Here is a 21,025-nt window from a genome sequence, read left to right as displayed (position 1 = left end):
GCTTTAACATTTTAAAAACTTTTGTTTTAGTTGGACTTTGGTTGTTTTATATAACTATTGAAAATGTTTTAATTAATTGTTTAGATTAATTATTGATAAAGCGATTTATGTTCAAATTTGGTGAGAAATATTATCAGAAACCATCTAAAATCACTAAACATTAACATACGCTGTATCTGTACGTTGTTTCACGCTATCTGGTAATCTCTTCTGTTTCAAAGTTACCTTTCTAAGTTCCATATGTAGCGCATTTTCCTCGGAAACCAAGAGAAACAGATGCTGACGGAAGTACTGTCAGAATAAGTCATGCGTGTAATGTTAAAGTCTAATACTTAAATGAGAAAGACTACACATAGGTATGTATACATACCGGTATTTTAACACGTAATCATCATCATAGAAATTCACCCATTATTGGCAGGCAACTCGCCACAGCTAGAACTTTCCATGCTCCATTGTCTTCCTCTAATCTCTTCGCCTTCGTCTAGTTTTCTATAATTTTATTCATTTTCTTTTCAGATTCCGCAACAGGCGTCGTATCATCCAGGGGAGCCCACAAAGGGGGGCTATGACGCAAACTGCGTCGTTGAAATATTTGGGGGGTTAAAAAATCTATATAAATATGTTTGAGGGGGTGTTAAAATTAATCGAAAAGATATTTTTTCATGGAAGAACACCTACGGATAGACAATTGGAGGGGTGCGTCATGGACATAAGGGGGGCACCACTGGTATCATCTGCAAATCATATACACCTAATCATGCTATCTCCTCCCGAAATATCATCTTCAGTATCACTTTTAGATAGGTAATAAATTATGTTGCCGAGAGACAGCATCCCTGTTGAACTCTCCTTTCAGCTACATTCTCCTTTGTCATTTCTTCTATTCTAACACTTACCTGTTGGTTTATATATAAGTTTCTTATGAGCATTCGATCTTTCCATTTCAACTAACCTTCTTTAAAACTCCCAAAAACAATTTCCAATTCCCACGGTCAAAAGTATTTTCTAAGTCAATAAATGCAACATAAGCGTAACTTTTTTCTATAAATCTTTCACTGATTACCCTTAAAAATCAAACTCCATTTCTTGTGCCCTTACTTCTCCTGATCCCGAACTGTGTCTCCTCAATTTTCTTTCATTTATTTTTCCATACAACCTTCTGTTTAGTATTAGAAGCAAAATTTTTGCAGCATGCGGTATGAGATTAGCTAATAATTCTATAATCCTCACATTCTCACATATCGTTATCGTGATCGTCTTCAGGAAATATTTTGACCACTCTCCTGTATTATGTATTTCATTGCAGAGTTGGTACAAATCTTTCTTGCCCTTGTCTGTCATATTCTTAATGAATTCGAGTGGTACATTATCTATCGATGTTGCCTTTCCATTTCAATCTCGTATATAGCTTTTTGTAACTCATACTGAACAATACTAAACCCTTTATCATCCTCGCCTACTTCATTTTCGACCTCAACATCTAGGTCACACGGTCTATCCCTACTTTCATATAAGTCCTTAACATATTATTTCCATCTTCTAAGACTTAACTTCTCTTGGTGACTACTTTCTCAGTTCCTATTTTCTACTACCATTGTAATACCTCCATGTTTCCTACGAAGTTTCATAGATTTTACCACCTTGTACATTTCCCTTGTGAAAAACTTACCTTGGTCTGTGGTTTCCTTTTCTAACTCATTGTTTAAGTTCCTGTACATCTTTCTACCCTCTTCTATATCAACCTGTTTAGATACCCTCCTTTCCCTAATTTTCTGCAACTTCTATTCTGTAGCCCATGGTTTCTTAGCCGTTTTGAGTTCGCGGTAACCTACTACTTCTTCTGCAGTCTTTTGTATGTCAAGTTTAATATACTCCTACCGTCTGTTACTACTGCACCTATCCTTTCCTCGTTTGAATACTTTTCTTCTAATTTCTCAAAGAAATGATTTCTTACTTTCTTATTTTTCAACTTTTCAGTATTTATTTTCTTGTTTCATACTTCTCTTCTGAATATATCTTTTAGTTGAATATCCACTTCCGCCATCACAAGGTTATGATCAGAGAAATTGTCGTTCCCGGGAAGGGTCTTCGTGTTCTTCAAGCTATTCCGATACCTGTTCCGAATCACAATGTAGTCTATTTGCTTTCTTCATACTTCCCTTAATCCGACGATGTCCTAATTTATCTTCTGCAGCCCTTCTTTCAACTCTTGGAATCTTGTTTCTGTTGCAAGAAATCTTATATTATACGTAGCTATCTTTAGTTTTAAAGGAAACCTAATTCATAACTTTAATATTCTTAGTACCCTCTGCCTGCATGTAATTTTGAACGTTTCTTTGCCTAATCACAATTCAGCTTCCGGAGAATGAAGATCTTGGCTTATTGTGTCCTGTCATGATTGTTAAAATCAGTTGAAGATATTTGGCCAAAGTCACCATTGCTGGGCAGGCATATTCTGTTTGTGATACTCTCTACACATACCAAAACATTGGCATCATAAAGATAAGAAATGTTTTATACAGACAATGCTCTTATACGAGTAGATAAGGAATTATACATATTTCATGTAGTATACCAAACATTGAACTTCCAATATTGTCATATATTTCAATTCTCATCAGGGGCGGATCCAGGGGGCGATTGGAGTCGACTCCCCCAGAAGAGTAAAAATTTTCTTATTTTATATATAAATAAAATCCATCCCAGAGTTTGGAGCTCTTAAAAGTAGCTCTAAGTATCAGTAGTACAACCCACCGCCCCCCTCCCACCAGAAGTCCTACCTGGAACGGCTCCTGATTCTTATTGTTCTCTAACATTACATATCTGTGTCTGCTAAAGAGAAATCTAACGAAGGAATTAAGAAATGTGTGGCAAACGTGATTCTCTTTGTGAGGGGATAAACAAATGGATTATTACTGATATTGCTTCCTAGAATATAGATAAACAAGTTAAAGTGAGTTATCAATACGAAACGAACTGAATGGTAAGAAATAAACAATTTCTTTAAAATAGAAACGAGGATTCGTTTCAAACAGGAATTTAACGCATATCTGTCACAAATTGTAATAATGCCTACTAAAAATATACGTCAGTACGCATCAAAGAAACAGAACGAAGGATATTGTATTCCGGGGTTGTAGAAAATAAACACACTTTATAGTTTTATTAGAAAAATGTGCATTTATAGAAAATAAACTTTTTTTATACGGTGTAAAAAATGGATAACAAATTGTATATTTACACAACATAATTGACAAGTGACATGATTAGTTTGTAGTTCAATAAACAATAACGCAGTTGAATATTGATGCTTGTTGTTTGTGTCTCTCGTGACGTAGCACACCGTTACGTATGAGCCTGTTTCTGTAGAAAAATCTTTCCCATTTGTGCTCTATCTCTGCGGAGCTTTGAACCTGAAAACAAAAGAATACATATTTTATCTTATGATATACATTTGAAGTTCAGCGAGGAATACCACCTTCAAAATTCAACGTTGTCATTTAAGTACAGTTTTGTTCAAAAAAAAATCTTGTCACCCCCTTGTTTAATTGGCCATAATCTGGCAGTCGTATGTAGGAAATTCTAATACTTTGGCTCTTAATGATCTCAATTGACTGAAGAAAATACACGTTTGTTAGATTTAGTTCTAACAGTAAATAAGAGAACAAAGTTTTTCGAAAACAGATGAAAATCCAAGATTTTTTGTTAATTTGTTCGTGGATTTCCTCGGGCTACTCCCGTTTTCTCCCACATTCTCATTCCATCAATTCTTCCATCATCATTCATTTCCTTTAATTGTGTCTCTCTTAACCTAAAGGATAATCGTTTGTCTTTAATCTGGAAGATTTCATTTTCATTTGTTTATGTTCATGTAAGAGTAATAATAAAAATAATATGGAATGAAACTATAGATTTATATTTTTATTTATCTTTTTCTTCATTAATTTATAGTAGAACTAGAAGAAGTGCCCGTTCCTCGCACAGGAAGAATAATGTTTATAGAAAATCTCTGAAAGTAAAGAAATGGGTAAAATATAATGATGAGCAACGCCTTCAGCATTACTCTTATCGATTTTCAGGCCAGTAACGTGGACGACAAAAGAAACGATTGGGGTGCCTACTTCAAGACAACATAGTTCACTATACATATATGTACTTTTTGACTCCCCCAATCTTACCTCGAGTCGACTGAACGAGATTAGATCTGCTGAAGACTTATCTGTGAACAAAACTTGGTCAGTGTAAGCGATTTCTAGGGATGCGTACGAGACAATATTTTAGGCTGTCTCATCTCGAAAATGTGCTGTAAAAGTGTTGTCTCGACTTGAAAAATGTATATTTCTCTATTGGAAGAGCTGTGTCTCGACTCGAATTTTGTCAGGAATGTTCTGTCTATTCTCGTCTCGTGCGCATCCCTAGTGATTCCTTTCCATGCTACTATCTGATGGCATTACAGTCACACCACGCACACACACACACACACACACATGTTCTTATATATATATATATATATATATATATATATATATATATATATATATATATATATATATATATATATATAGAGAGAGAGAGAGAGAGAGAGAGAGATAGATACCAAAGAACAAAATGTAAAATAAATAAAAATAAAAGGACTGTTTGGTTCAGGGGATCGAAAGTAATCTACAGCAGGAGCTTAGATGGATTCCTATAATTCATTTAACATAGTGTTGTACACTTCCTGCAATGGTTAAAAAATTCATTTGAAGAATGAATGATGTTCGGCTCAGACGTAAAGCAAAAACAGTATTTGCATTCCAATATAGATGCACCTGACAACCTGTGAACTATATCAGTGTTTCTAACTATTGCGTACAACACCAGGTGCTCCTATCAGGCAATTAAACATTATATTGTGAGATTTATGTTTTTAATCATAATTTAGTACAGAGTGTGTAATATTAAATGCTTCTACTTAGAAACAAGGTAGTTACGAGCTAGTTCGCCATGTTTTCTCCGCCTCAAATTGTTAGGATTAGATTAGGGCTTAGTGTCTGTTTCAGCAACGAGGTTATGTGAGATGTGGACCTAGATCTTAACGTGGAATCCGAATTACACGAGCTCCTATCGCAAATCGAACCAAGCTCCCCCGCGTCGAAGACGTGTACGCTATCCGTATAGCCACGAGGGAGTTCTTTCCTCCTCAAGGAAACAAATACGTAGATAATATAGGCCTACTGTGGATGAATATATTAATATTTGAAGTTGACTGATACTGGTGCAATACGCGATGGTAGAAATTGAATGATGCGAGAGCCTGGTTCAATACAAAATAGCTGGAAGTGCTCACGGGATAGTTTAAAAATTAGTATTTAAATGTGTATGTAATATCTTAGGTAACAGAGGTACAGCTAATGTGTGGAAAACTGTTTTGTTGAACGTTATACGTAACACGTCTCTCCTCGAGTTATTTAAAGGAGCTAAGATGTTTGTTGTAATTAATAGCGTCTTTTTTAAATATTACAAGAATAAATGATAATGTAAACATTTTACATGAGTAAGAATAGTAGTAAAAGTACATTACTAGAAGAATATTTTACAAATAATTTGACTGAGAAATAATTCTTTATGATATAACAGCTGAGTTATTGGCAAAGCTCTTTTACTCACACTCAGCCATCAAATACATTAGCTTAAATTTTAATTTTAACTAGAGAACAAGTGAATGAGAAACATAAATCTAAGCTACATGAACACCAAATTGAACACAAAGTAAACAAAAAGCATACATTCTATCTACAACAAATGTAAAATATAAATACACTACAGGACATTGTTTTCAATCATATTTTAGTATTAGAATAGTATTACATTCTAAAGTTGAATTAATTATACTGTAGGCTTCGGTAATTTTTCAGTTTTTGTTTGTTTGTTTGTTTATTTATTGAATACTTGAACTTGATAGAATTTGATGAGCTTCAAAGTTATGAGCTTGGTTTCAAAAATTATTATATATAAGTGTAATATCATTTTAATTACGTTTTATCTATAAATACGAAAAATATATAACAAATGAGGCAGGTACGCAGAAAGGATCCAAAGCTTCCGAGTGGGCCCGAATTCAATATGAGGATAAATTATATTAAAATTTGTAGTCAGCCTTAAAACGAAACTATTTATAAATTTACAGAAAAATCGGGATTTCGGAGCAGTGCTGCCAGATTGAGTTACAAGTAATGCAATAAAAGTTTTGCTTTTTAAGTATTCTATTCACAATGAACAGTGAAACTAACATGTACGCGTACGATACTAGTTGAATTCTTGTTTTAGCACTTTTTAATTTCCAGATCTACACTTTCGTTAAGTTTGCGCTCTTGGAATATCACTGACAGTTAATCATGAACATCTCAAATTTAATAGTGTTCTTGTTATTGTCCATATTAACAAAAAAAAAAAAAAAAAAAAAAAAAAAAAACGAAATGAAATGAAATCTTTGAATTTTACGTTCAACGGTTATGCCGGTTAGGCTAAAGAAGACGGTGATGATGAGTAATGAATGAAATGGTGGAATGAAGAAAGTGGGAGAACCCGGAGGAAACCCACGCACACGGTGTTTGTCCACCACAAGGTTCACTTGGCGGGGGCTGGGATCGAACCCGGTACCCCAAGCACCAGAGGTGAACGATCTACCACTGAGCCACCGCGGCCCCCTGTCCATATTAACATAGCGCGTAAATGGAGCTACAATAAACCTTCGAAAATTCATGGCTGCTAGATGAAGAATTTACACGAAATAAGGAATTATTACGATGACAGTAGAAAATAAGAATTGGGAAGATAGTTAGCGAGATGGGGAGATGGGGTAGTCCTAGGAAGATGGGGAAAATATGTTGAAGGCTTGTATAAGAGTAGGGATAGACCGCGTGGTCAAGTTGTGGATGATAAAGGTCTTAATATTCTTCGGGATGAGTTTGGAAAAACTTTTACCCGAAGTTAGGAATGGAAAGTCAACTGAGATAAGTAATCGGATTCATTAACAATATGGGAGAAAATGGCAAGAAAGAATTGTTCCAACTCTGCAATGACATATATGAAACAGAGAGTGCCCAAAAGATTATCTAAAAACGATCATGTTACCGTTGGCTAAGAAATCGATCCCAGAGAGATGTGAGAACTACACAACTATTAGTTTTATGCTTCAAATATTGAATATTATGCTTCAGAAACTGAACAGAAAATTGTATGGAAAAACAAATAAGGAAGCTCAATAGGAACAGCTCGAGTTTAGAGGAGGTAAGGGCACAACATATATAATTGGCTTATTGAAAGTAATCGGTAGAAGGTATAGAAGAAAAAGAAGAACAACGTGTACATTGTATTTATTAATCTAGAAACGGCTTTCGACAGGGAAAACTGAGAATTGTTGAATGGAGTTTAAAAAAAAAAGTTGAGATCGAATGGAAAGATCGAAAACTCATAAGAAACTTATATATGAACAAGTAAGTGTTAGAATGGAAGAAATAATCGAGAAGAATTCAATTAGAAGGAAAATTCGACAGTGATGTTTCTTGATAACATTATTTAATATCTATCTAGAAGAAATAGTGAAGAAGAGCCTACAGAATAAAGACGGTTTTCCAGTAAGAGGTAGAATGTTAGATGCGTACTATTTGCAGATGATATCTGTTTCGGAGTCTGATAAGAAAACCAATAAGATGTTAGAAAATGTGAGGAAGGGCTGTGAAAAATAGGGGACGAAATTAAATGTTAGAAATATAAAATCCATGGTGATTGGAACGAATCGATCGATGTCAAATGTAAAAGTAGGAGTGAAGAAAATAAAGCAGGTAATTAGTTTTCAATATCTGGATAGTATTATTAGTGATGAAATGAAGTGCAAACGTGAAATAAAAGCAAGAATAGGAATGGCGAAATAAACATTTATGAGGAAGAATAGTTTGTTTTGAGAGTCCTTGGTTAAAGAATTGAGAAAAAGACTCATAAAATACTTTGTGTGTGGTATTGAACCCCTTGGGGCATGAAACATGGACATCATGCAAAAGCGATTAAGAAAAACTAGATGCTATTGAAATGCGGATGTGGAGAAGAATGAAGAGAATTACCATGGTTGAGTGGAGAACTAATGAGAGAGGAACAGGGTGTCAGAAATGGTGGCGAGAAAAGAACAATTTTAGGTGTAATCGGAAAGAGGAAGAGAAACTGGTTCGGATATTGACCGAAAACTGTATCTTGAGGAACTGTGTTGGAGTTTATGATAGCAGGAGAAAAGGGGCAGGCGAAAGAGGCTATAATGGAGAAACAGCAATAAAGCAGAAAACTCGTAAACGAAGACAAAGAAGTTTGCTGAAGATCATGGTGCATGGACGCTTCTTAGTTGCGCCAAGTGGCCTGCAAATAATGGGAAAATACCATGTTGATGATGATGTACAGTATGTATGTAATAGATGAGTAATTCTCGGTACAAGAAAAATACACATTGAGTATTAGTTACATTAAACTTGGAGATTAATGTTACAAATGGACTTGGAGATTAATGCATTCAGTGATGCATCACCAACTTCTGTAGCTAAATTTTGTTGTTTCAAATTTCGACAATGCATTAATACATATAATTAATTATAAAGTTTCTGTATTTTTGAATTATGAATATTTCATTTAAAAAAATAATGTTTACTTTCGTATTTATTTAGTTTAATCAGTAAACCATTTATAAGCCCCTCCCGTTAGTATAAACGAAGAATGTGAAGTGCCGGGGAAGTATTTCAGATTTTTCCCATTTGGTTCATCCAATTACATCCTACTTCATGCAACACCACAACCCTAGCAGGGACTATTTTTACAGGAGATTAATATGATATTAGGTCACAAAGATGCTGACTTTAGTAAAAAGATATGCAAAAGTAGTAATAGAGATAAGAAAGTTTAAACAGAAACGAAGTAAATGATAATAATACGAGGAAAGATCGAAAAGGTTTTACCTTCGTATGATTTATAGGTGTGTTATAGTTCCGAAATTTTGAGGCTGGTATCTCAATATAAATCTTGTCAATGTATATCACTACAGGTTGCATTGAATTGAAATTAGTTCTACAAGAGTAGCAGAGAGCTTGTTGAACAAAGTTGACTAGCAAGTTGTGATTAGGTTTCTGCGTCTTCAAGAGAACTTTGTACAAAAATCAATGAAGAAATAGTTGTTTATGATGATAAAGGTTCACTGTGTGTGCCAAAAATGACGAAAAAGCATTAAAACGTAGGGATACATATCTACAAAATAACACAAGAGAAAATCGCCCATTAAAGCTATAGAAGCAAGCGTGGTAGCATAAGCAAAAGAGCTTATAAATATTTCAAGATAGACGTGTGATGGTTAACGTTTTAGGTAGAGAGCTAAACAATAGTAGGAAATCTTGCATACGAGCAAAATGGCTGCAAAGCAGATTCCCATACTGCTGGCGTTTTTCGCAAAAATAGTAATATGGGGAATTTGCACAACGCATTTCGGACCTATATCACAAAGATTAGCAAAACTTTCTCGAACAGATTAGTGACAATCAATAAAAGCCAAATATATCTGTTTAAATCTGAAATGAAAGAAATGCGCAAAACATGCAAAATGCTTCATCATCCACTCCCATAAAGGCTAAAGTGTAACAGCTATTCATCAAGATCATGAAGTGAAAAACTGATATCAAAAGGTTTAAAAAAGAACAAGGCTTGCTATCAGAAAGTTTTGTTGCTGCCAATTGATGATGCATCTATTCACTCCGTTTGAAGAAACAGTCACTTTTGTTCACTTGAATTGTAAACATTTGCCTTATCCATCGTATTTACTCCACTGGCATCTTCCAACTTCTACCTTCTTTCAAATATGATGAGCTATTTACGTTGAGGACGTTTCAACGATTATGATTGGAGCTCATTGAAATGGAGGACTGGTTTGTCTTCAAATCTGTAGACTTCTTTTAAGCTTGTGTTTTCGTAAATTAAGATGTGTGTAGTCATTGGAGTGGATACATGAGATAAGTCAAGCGAATCATAGAAAAAAGATTACAGAGTCCTAGCACATAGGGATCTTAGAGTAAGAGCTTTTGGACTGCCCTCGTAACAGAGAAACAAAGTGGAAGTAACTGTAAGATTCTTTTTTTTTTTTTTTTTTTTTTTTTTTTTACAAATAATTGGTTTTGTGATATTTTAAAATATTCAAGGAAAAGGAACTTAATTTAAACACAACGTAAAAGGTAGTAGTAACAGTAGTAGAACGGAAAGTCAATGAGAAATCATAAGTAGGCTAGTAATCGCTATAGTTTGTACGGCATACGAAGAAAAAAGAATTTGAGTTGATAAAACCTACTTTAAAGCCGTTCTAAAGACACTTAGGTTTAAAACCAAGTAAGCGGAGTTCATTTGTAATAGTAACAGATCGGTGTCAAATCTTCTTTCCAATACTCACGATGACAAATGTGACAAATTTCGTAGATATTCATGTAAATTTGGTTCTCAGTTCTTTTCCTGCTTCATTTTGTTGCTGGAAGAAATAAGCTTCAAAAGCGTGGAAGCGATGAGAAATGCAATGGGATTGAAACCAAAGGAAATGTGTTAATTATAAAAGCTGAAGGAGAAAATTAAAACAAGTTGTTATTTTAGTTAGCAACATAAGGTTATTACTGAAGATCTAAAATGTAAATGAAAGGTGATAGAATGTAAACGGGAAAAAATAGAAATAATTAAATATGCATCTGAGAAGAACTAAAATGTATTTTATGAATCGTTAAGTTAAGGTTCTCAAGATTTTATGTGGTTACTCATCATTGTTTGAAGCATTGCAATAGTATTTTATAGGTTTGTAAACAAGAAAGTTGAAGCAATATTGATTTAATAGAAAATGTGTAAATAACAAGAAATACACAATTCAAATTTTCACTCTTTATCTCTTAGGTATTTTCAAAGTGCAGATCTTTCCTATTGACAATTTTATGTTTAGACTTAAGTATTAAAATAACTTAGGGTTTTCTCTCCAAGCATTCTCAGAATCTGTACAATTAGTAGCAAGGGAACTGTTAATATTAGGGAACTGTTAATATAATTATGACATTCTTTTAGGTACTTTTCCAAAAATAGCATCAACAAAAAAGCTTACCTGAAAAGTTATCAAAATTTATGACAACAGAATTTACTGCTTTAATACCCGTATCCAGTATTTCTGTTCGGAGTTCCTGCTCCGTAAGGTCTCCACGGTTTAGGTGTTGGTGGCGGTGCCTGTTGAACAACCTTCACAATAGTTGGAACAGCCACTGTCTTGATAATTGGTTGTGGGACAGCTACAGTTTTGATAATTGGCTGTGGGACAGCTACTGTCTTCACGATTGTGGGTGGTGGAGCAATAAGGGGTGCAGCTGCAAAAGTCAAGGGAGCATGATAGCCGAAAAGACTTGGGTAGCCAAATCCATAGCCGAATGTTGATAAGCCTAGTCCATAATCACCATAGAAGACTCCACGCTTCGATCTTGGTCCTTGTTGATAGACTTCTGCGGCGAATGCAACAGACAAAGCTGCGAAAAAGGCCTGAAAAGGAAGAAAGAAAGGATACATACTTAGGTATAATAGTGGTGGTAATGTAGTTTTTACTGGTAAATAATAACGAAGAAATAACTTTACATCTAGTAACAGAATATGACTAAGAACATTAGTTGTGTCTGTGTTATTCTTATGCCACAGAAGATTCATGGAATCATTGTTTAGATCCAGTAACTATAGAATGTATGATAAGATCTTGAAAATCCAACATAGCCACTAACTGAAATCATCACTGGGCACACCGAAATCATTAGGGTGAAGATAAGAAGTTTTGCAAAAAATTAATAACGGTACCTCTACAAGTAGTTTACGGGTCTATATAGTAAACGTGTTTGTTTCAATTATTTGGGCTTACGTATACAACATATGAATTCCATGGTCTTGATATCTGAGGCACTGAAATCAATTGCACTTATAAGCTTTCTGTATTTAAAGCAAATAAATGAATAAAGTAATAAATAAAAACAAATTTACAATCTATATTATAAAATTGAAAGTGACTATGTTTGTGATTCTTAATCTCTTGAACCACTGGACCGATTTCGATCAAATTTTCAACATAAATAAGGTTCGGGCCTGAGATGTTTTCGTCATTTCACTTTGACGGTGCAACGTAGGGGAGGGAAGGAGGGATACATGCATACCTATATATATATATATATATATATATATATATATATATATATATATATATATATATATAATGAAAATAAAATTGATTGACTTTGTGACTTCATCACTCTTAAACCACCCGACCAAAGTCGATCAAATTTTCAACATAGATGAGGTTCGGACCTGACATGTTTTTTTTTTATCATATCACTTTGACGGTACAACTTAGGGGAGAAGGAGGGAGAGATACATAAAAATGATAAAAAGTGACCAATATTAGCATCAAATCTATAGTTTTCAGAGTCCGAGATAAATGACAGATAAATGATAAGATTTGTGTCCGCCATTTTAGGCGAAAAAAGATCCTCGTTTGGCCTAATCCTCGTTACTCCTAAAATGGCGGACAGTAAGAAAAAATTGTGGAAATTCAACTAGAGGGAAATTATAAGAAAAAATTCATTAAGAATTAAGAAATGCAAAATATATAGATATTATAGCCTATTAATTATTTTCAAGGAGTTAGGATTACCGAAACTCCTTTATGTATTTACTATGACCATGTATATATATGAATATATATATATATCGACACGTTCTCTATCGATCCAAACGATTTATGGTATGGATTCCAAATCTTAAGAATATATTGCATCTCAGCTTCATTCTTCTATTGAAGCCTGAAGTAGTAAGAACTAGTACAACTTCCGGTTTCGATATTGATTCCTAAATATTAAAAATTGCAAGAGATAATGAGAAATCGTTTTTGATGAGAATTTAGCTTCCAATAAAGACGTTACATGTCTCACATTATCACTCTATTGCTGCCGGAAGTTATAGATATATTTCCGGTTTCAATATTGAATCTGCATAATTTGGAAATCTACAGTAATTTAACAATGTAAAAAGAAACTCACACGTAAGAGAACAAGGTATAAAAGTTTTCTTAACTTTGCTTACTGCACCGAACAGTAAACCTTAGTCCAGACGGCCACTCAACTGAATAAGAGGTTCAGCCGGATAGTTATAGTCCAGAAGGTATAACGTCGTTGGCTTCCCGCGCTTAGACCTGCTCGTTACTGGGGGTGTAGTAAGAGGATTGCCAATCACCAGCAACCGTCTACTGCGCTCAGCGAGCCACGCCCCACTGCCCACTCCCCATAAACGTCACTACAACTTTTCGCGGGAAGCCAACGACGTTATACTTTCCGTATTATAGTAGATAATGTTCGCTTCATCGTATGGACTTCAGAAGCCTATAACACATGAGGTTACCACTTGTCATTATACGTCACTGCGGTTAATGTCTTACAATGGCAACAGAATGCCGTGACTGAACCATAAAAACGAGTAGCATGGTGTGATGAGTCTCGATTTCAATCTCATCACGCCGATAGTGATCTATAATTTGGTGCCAGCCCAACGAAATCATGTCAGGTTGGAACTGTGCAAGACAATGGAAACTTCATGTTGATTTAGAGCGTTTTTCTGTTCTGTAAGCAATGTTTTGGACCTTTGGTATCTACTATTCACCCGTATTGTATCGAAGTACGAAGATCTCCAGAGTCAACTATATCTTTATTTTTTCTGTCATACGAGTGGAAATGGAGTGTACCAGCAGGATAACCATCCTCGTAACAGATCCCGGTTGGCCATCATCTGTTTGGAGGAGCATTCAACTTCTGTCTGCTGAAACAACCACCGATAAGCCCGGATTTTAATCTCATTGTACATCTCAGAGACTTATACTATGGACATTCCCGGTAGTATGTGAAACGAGTGGAAATTCAACTCAAAAGTTGTAATTTCAAAAGTAATAATAAGAATTGAAATATATTTTTCTTCTTTCTCCGTTAGTAACACATTGAAATGTTTGGATTGTGGAATTATCCAAAAGCAATTTGTCAGTGGAGCGATTTGTCACAAATCACTCATTTCGATCACAGTTGTCCATTGCTAAGTTATGAGCGAATTTAGGGATCTTTTGTCAGATCTAGCTCGAAATATTTATGAATTTCATACGAATTATAATTACAATACAATCACAATAGGATTCCTAATAATGCATTAACAGTTTCAAAAAAGCATTGAAACCGGAATGAAATCATCTGAAAGATCAGCAAAACCTATAATAAAATAATTTTTGCATCCACATAAGAAGAAATACACAAACTATATTTCCTTTAACATACCGATTAGCAGTACCATTTGAGAATATCAGATATTTGGAAACAAACTGCAAACTAAAGGTCACTTTTGAACAACACTAACCTTTTAAAAAAAATAATAACAGGTGTAACTCCTTGTTTTTTCTCTCATCTCAAATATAGCTACTATACACTCTGTGAGGGCATTAATATTCTCAAAATGGAACGGAAAAATAACTGTACAATTGACGAAACACGTTTCCGAAAAGGAGCTCCTCCGTGGCTAAGCGGTTAGCGTACGCGCCTTTGGCGTGGGAGACCCGGGTTCGATTCCCGGCGGGAGCTCATGTGGTTCGGATTCCACGTTAATCAGTAGGTCCACGTCTCATATAGCCTCGCTGCTGAAAGGGACGCTAAACTAAACTCAACTCAACTCAACGTTTCCGAAAGCAAATAATCCTATTACAAATTAGTTATGGAAAACTAATTTGTATTTCTTAGTCCTTCACATAGTAGGGATTTTTTTTGTGGAAAATTTCCCTCCAGTTTTATCTCCACGATTTTTTATAGTCCACCATTTTAGGCAAAATGAGGATTAGGCCAAACGAGTATCCTTATTTCGCCTAAAATGGTGGATATAAATCTTATCTTTTATATGTCATAAAAGTGTCAGATAATTGGTTAGGCGAAATGAGGATTAGGCCAAACGATGCAACATCCTTTTTCTTTGATTTTTATCAGCTTTTGTACCATACTTGAATGCAACACTGCAAATTGTGTGTCAATATGCTTTTATAATCATATCTTTCCATCATATTTATTTTAAAAATCACATTATTACCGTCAAAAGATAAATATTTTCAATACTAAAGAGGTGACAAAACCATTCGGCGTCCATTGTTAGAACAAAAGTTGCTTCCGAAAGGGCAGCACAAGAAAAATGTAAGGTTCTGCGATAAGCCTCGTCTCTCTCGTTAGCTGCTCGCAGCTGAACGTCATGCAAAAGATTATTTCTTGTAAACCGGATCTTGAATTGTCTTGTAAACATGATCGTTTATAGAAAGGTCCCATAAAGTGGATCAGTAGGAAGTATTTGTTTCTCTTATAGAACAAAAATATTTTCCTTTTAAAAATAATTTATTTGTTTACAGTTTTGATCAGCTTTATGAATTTGTAATTAAATACGTCAGAACTTTGTGTTATTTTTAGTAGAAAAACTATCCTTCTCTTTGTAATAAAACGTGGATCAATTTAACTACACATAAAAACACTTTCGCCCTATATGCTGAATAACAAATAAATAACGTATCGAATTTCATATTTCCCCATCACTGATAGTTCTGGGTACGGGCTAGGAAGATCCGTGGTCGGAAGTGGTGCCTGAGGAAGACTGTGTTGTGCCCGAAGGTAAAAGACATTCTTTTGTGGAAAGTGCTTTAAGGATAAAAGATCCAATGCAACTCGTGTAACACATGGTACCATGAAGATCTGATGGAGTCAGAGGAAAAAAGAGATTCCTTTCTGGACAGTGCTTTGTTTCAGAAACGCTTAAGAAGAAATGATTGTGGATGACAGGAAATGATGTCATTATAGATTGAGCTAGTAATTCCACCTTGCTTTCCATTTATTATTCATTTAGATCTTTTCGTACTTCTTTTGCTGTTAGAAATGGGTTATGATCCACTTAGCAGGACATACGATCCACTTTAGAAGACCAATTGCTTAATATCTTGTTTCTGTACATGTTCCATGTTTTGTTTATTATACATTTATGTTTAATTAGAAACAAACAAATCTTTTTTTCAATAAATAATGTACCTATCATATGAGTGTGAAATTTCCTTATTTGCATTTTTTTTCTTCCGAGTCGCAGCTTGTCCTCTTGAAAGTGGTCTGTTTATTATTATTATTATTATTATTATTATTATTATTATTATTATTATTATTATTATTATTATTATTATTATTATTATTATTATTATTATTATTATTATTATTATTATTATTTTTGAAGACATGACTTTATATGAAATAAACTTTCATCAGCATTTTGTACTACGTCCCAAACACCACGATTATTCAAATATTATCTCAGTGTTAATTTTCTCTGAGTTTGCAGTTATTTCCTTTTTCTGAAATTAAAAATACCAAGAATTTTATTTGGAAGACTTATAGAGGACATTTATGTAGCCTATAACGTTTTATTAATAATGTTTATAATGAAGAAAATTATCTCAATGATTATTACGGACTCAAATAAAACTAAAAAATCTAAATAATACATTTCATTGTGAATTCTAACGTAACTTTGTCGCAAGCACCCAAAAGCATCTTGATATCTCGCCCTAAGTCACTTATTAAAAAATGCAACATTAATTACGACCTCATAGCGCAAAGGTTCTAAGTCCATTTTTTTTTTTTCGAAATTGAGATTTCTATACTTATAGAAGGCGCGTGATGTGCTCTTTCACATGGCGACAAAAAAAGCGTACGAAATGGTTATTATTTACAAGAAATAATAAGTGAAATATTGTCCTATGCCATGTCCTGTCCATTATTTTTGATCTCCTGTAAAGATTTCTAAAATTGGACATAGAACCTTTGCGCTCTAAGGACGCGAACATATGGTAATGAAAAATCAAACAAACAATAATAATAAATGTATATCTAGCATGGAACGCCTTTAGGTTATTACGTGCCACAAAATCAATTTAGCAATGGATAATTGACATGAAAATATTCATAAAGTAACATTCACGCGAATCTTATACGCAGCTTTCTGAAATAGCACAAGGAAACAAAACAAGGAGAGAAGGAGAAATGCCTTAGTGAAGGAATTTTCTTCTGAAAATGTTATAGCTACACAGAACATATGAGTGTACGAAAGAAGATTTAAAGATCGACTCACATGACACGATTTTCTTACATAATCAATGTTTTGTTTCCTTACTATTAGTCTCAGTTGCCTCGAAAACTATAGATTTGACTCTAATCTCGGTCGTTTTCGATTATATTTTTTACATGCCACTCCTTTCCATCCTCACCATCCATACCGGGAGGAAATGAATTTGTACTTAAGCAGCATCAGGGGCATCACTATGCATCTGAATGACTCCGAAAACTATGAATTGGACACTAATATCAGTTGTTTTCTAATATTTTTACATGTCATATATATGGAACACATACGAATCTTATACCACTAAATATGATTAAACTGTAAAAAATTCTGACGTGATACGCAAAAAGTAACTATATAACTAGAACCAGCAACATCGATTTGTACAAATTCATTTAAAACACCTGTCAGCAGAAATATTAAATAGTTCAACAACCAAGGAGACGAACTCATGCATAGTGTAATCTACCATTTTTAATGTCAAGAAGTTTAAGTACGACCAAGATCTAATAGTTGTGATTATATTTAGTTTGAATTTTAACTGGAAATCTTGCCTTTGTAATATTAAAGACAAAGTAACAGACTAAATCTATTGAAGTGCTTAACTATGGAACTATTTGGGGCTTAAAGCCAGATAGTTTCATCGAAACTTTTCAGTCGTTTCTTCTTCCCGTTTCTAACACACGGCCATACAGCTTGGCTTAATGCAGGCATCTACTTTCAAAACTGACATAAAATTTCAGAACCTTATGTTTTGCGACTAGCATATTACATCAAAATTTCTGGCCCAATTCGTTAACAACATTCTCTTATAGATTTTTCATCTATTACACACCATCATGAAACATTACGAGCTTGCTATATTACAGAAAAAAAAAAATGATTGGAGAAATATTCCACTCCTTTGTACACAATGGCTACCAACACTGAAATCAATTAAATGAAGTTTCTGGTTTTATGTCCAATGATTAGGCTAAAGGCGACGAATGGTTAAAGAAAATGACTCATTACGAAATAATTGATGGAATGAGGATATGAACAGTGGCGGATGTAGGAGGTAAAAACATGGGGGGGGGGGGGAGCAGCTAGAATTCAGACTATAATAGGTACATCATGAGTTTACAACAAAGTTTCAAAAACATATAAATAATAGCTTTAATTATTTTTATCACTCAAAAAGTTGGGTCGGAAAGGCCCCCCTAGCCGAGGAAAGGATCCGCCACTGGATATGGAAAACAAAAACAGGAGAATCTAGAGAAAACCTTCACATCGAATACTGTTCACCACAAACTCACTTAGCCAGGGATCAAACCAAGGATGTCTCGCATCAGAAGTAAGTCATTTTACCACTGTGCTTGAATAAGTGTGAATGTCTTGATATCTAGCCTATCTGAACACGATCTAAATTAGGCTACGTAATGTTGGACTGCACTAAAGGGAAAGTTTGTTTAATTTCCAAAATTGTATTGGGTTTACATTAAAATTTATGCGAAACAAGGTAATAGTATACATGAGAACCCCCTGACCTGCGTTTCTTCTGTGTTCTATTACCACTTCTACATGAAATACCATAAATTTTCTACGTAGTGCAATAGTAAGAAGTATCCATGTGCACAAGACATGCGATATGCGTTAAATCCCCCACTACCACACACACACACATAGTCATAGGTAAAGTACAAGGGCACTACACATGCAGATATAAAGTACAGGTACGTTCTTTTTTATTTTCGTATCAGTCGATAAGTAAATGAAAGTCGCTTTGTTACCCCCTTTGTAAATTCGTACATATTCAATGAATAATCCCTAAAAATATGAGCGCGCTGCTCCTTCGGGAACTGATGCAGCTTCATGTATACTATATCCCGAAACGAATCCAAAAAAATATTTACGATTTTTTACTGTATGTTATTATTTTTAAGGTTTATAAGTATTAGAAATGCAATGTAAATAATAAAACAGAACAAAACATGTTTCATTTCTTTCATAGATGTCAGGCAAGTAAGAAATTTAACATGTTAAACAAATTTTAGCCATTTTCAATGTAACTTAATTATTCTATAAACATTTTGGTTTTGAAGAATAAATTAGCGTGGTTGTTACAACAATATTTAAAATTACTATATTACTTGACAAATTTAAACTTAAAAATATCTAATGTCCCATAAATGATTATTTTGAAATTCTTATCTTCTGCTACCTCGCGATTAAGGTTTTAATTTAGTTTGTTATCCTTCGTAAGAATGCACTTGAAATGAAATAAAATATCTAGTTTTACGTACTAACGGGGAGAAAACAGCAGGTCGCGACGAAAATTTACAAATACACTGTTGCCTAACACAAATTTGCATAGTCAGGGATCGAACCAGGAAACCCTCACACGAGAGGTAAGCGGCCTACCAGCTATCAGTAAGTTATCTTTCTCCCGCAGAAAACCAAAGGATTGTAGGGTATGATTTCAAGTGTTGCAATGGTGATCGTGAGGCTAGATCCCCATTGGAGGTTCGAATCCTTCTGAACAGCATGGGTGTCTTTAACTGTTCTCGAGCTCCTTCGTGGCCAAGCGGTTAGTGTACACCCCTTTAGCATGGGAGGCCCGGGTTCGATTCCCGACGCGAGCTTATGTGGTTCGGATTCCTTGTTAAGCTGTAGGTTCACGTCTCATATAGCCTCTCTGCTGAAAGGGACACTAAACTAAAAATCAAATCAAATTTAACTGTCCTAGATGTTTTCGTCTTTGTATCCTTGTCGAGTCCAGTAGAACTTGGCTTGTTATATGATAAATGTATAACACTTTCACAGTAGGATTGATTCTTCATAAATTAAACCCTTACTTACCAACAAAAGCTTCATAGTCCTAACTTTTTATAGTCACACACACGATTCAACAGTTGGCAACAGAATAACTCATGTTACTATAAGGAATTGGTCCTTTATACCAAGGCATCTTCTGTCCTGAGGGAAGTCTTACTTTCGGACCGATAGCATCATGCAACAAAATTCGGTTGTTCCTTCACTCACCTTTCAGTTTTAATCCCTCCTTGTCTTTTCCCTTACTCCTTTTGCAATTCGTAACCCCCCTTCCCCTCCGCTACATAAGCATACTTACGGTATACTTATCTACCTTGTATTACATAGCGTGTTGAATATCAAAAGGTCCCATTTCCCAGATGATCTCTATAAAGCCCATATAGCACGGACTCCCCCACCTTAAAGATCTCCGTAGTGGGATGGAAGAAGATGACCTCTTGTGTAGAATGACTGCTGATGATACCGCATGGAAAGTGGTTGGACCACTAAGTGAAAGTATAGTGTTTTTTTTCTTCTTTTTCCAAAAAAAAAAAAAAAAAAAAAGATTTAAAGATTTCCGTCTATTTTGTCTCATACAAGGAAACAAGATGAAACACAAAAGGGGAGGAATTGTAAAGTTCTCCTTTTAGTTAGGATAAAACAGACAGTTCACGAACTCTTCAACTGTTATGTAATAGATAAACGTTCAGGAAGTTTTTATTCTTTACTGTCTGTTTCTCTCTTTCTGTCTGTGAATAAAAGTGTGAATGAATTACACCTTATATATTGCTTTTTCTTCTTTCTTTTCTTTTCTGACATATACGCTGATGATAGTGTGGCTGTCAGTTCGCATTTTGCACCATTGTTTTCTTGTAATTGTCATTATATGGCGAAGTTTCTTCTGGGCTCACTGTTGAGTTTCTTAACAACAAAATTATTGAGGCCTACCATTTTTTTTTTTTTTTAAACTAAAGGACTAATGGAAAGTCGCCTTGAAATTACG

The 21,025-nt window shown here is 34.5% G+C and overlaps 1 protein-coding gene across 1 annotated transcript; it reads right to left on the bottom strand.

Annotated features, from left to right (window-relative positions):
* Positions 1 to 3,156: 3,156 nt before the first annotated feature.
* On the bottom strand, positions 3,157 to 20,228 carry LOC145695048 (uncharacterized). Its single transcript, XM_081771877.1, has 3 exons — positions 20,071 to 20,228; positions 11,141 to 11,565; positions 3,157 to 3,416 (listed from the first exon to the last, which is right to left on the bottom strand). The coding sequence occupies exons 1-2, from the start codon at positions 20,083 to 20,085 to the stop codon at positions 11,182 to 11,184; spliced, it is 399 nt and encodes a 132-aa protein (XP_081628003.1). The 5' UTR covers positions 20,086 to 20,228; the 3' UTR covers positions 3,157 to 3,416; positions 11,141 to 11,181.
* Between the last annotated feature and the right edge of the window lie 797 nt (positions 20,229 to 21,025).

The sequence above is a fragment of the Thermobia domestica genome, chromosome 9 (assembly GCF_964235325.1).
Source record: "Thermobia domestica chromosome 9, izTheDome1.hap1.1, whole genome shotgun sequence".
NCBI classification, from domain to species: domain Eukaryota; kingdom Metazoa; phylum Arthropoda; class Insecta; order Zygentoma; family Lepismatidae; genus Thermobia; species Thermobia domestica.
Note: the sequence above shows the minus strand (reverse complement) of the source record. Positions and strands in the feature narration are given on the sequence as shown.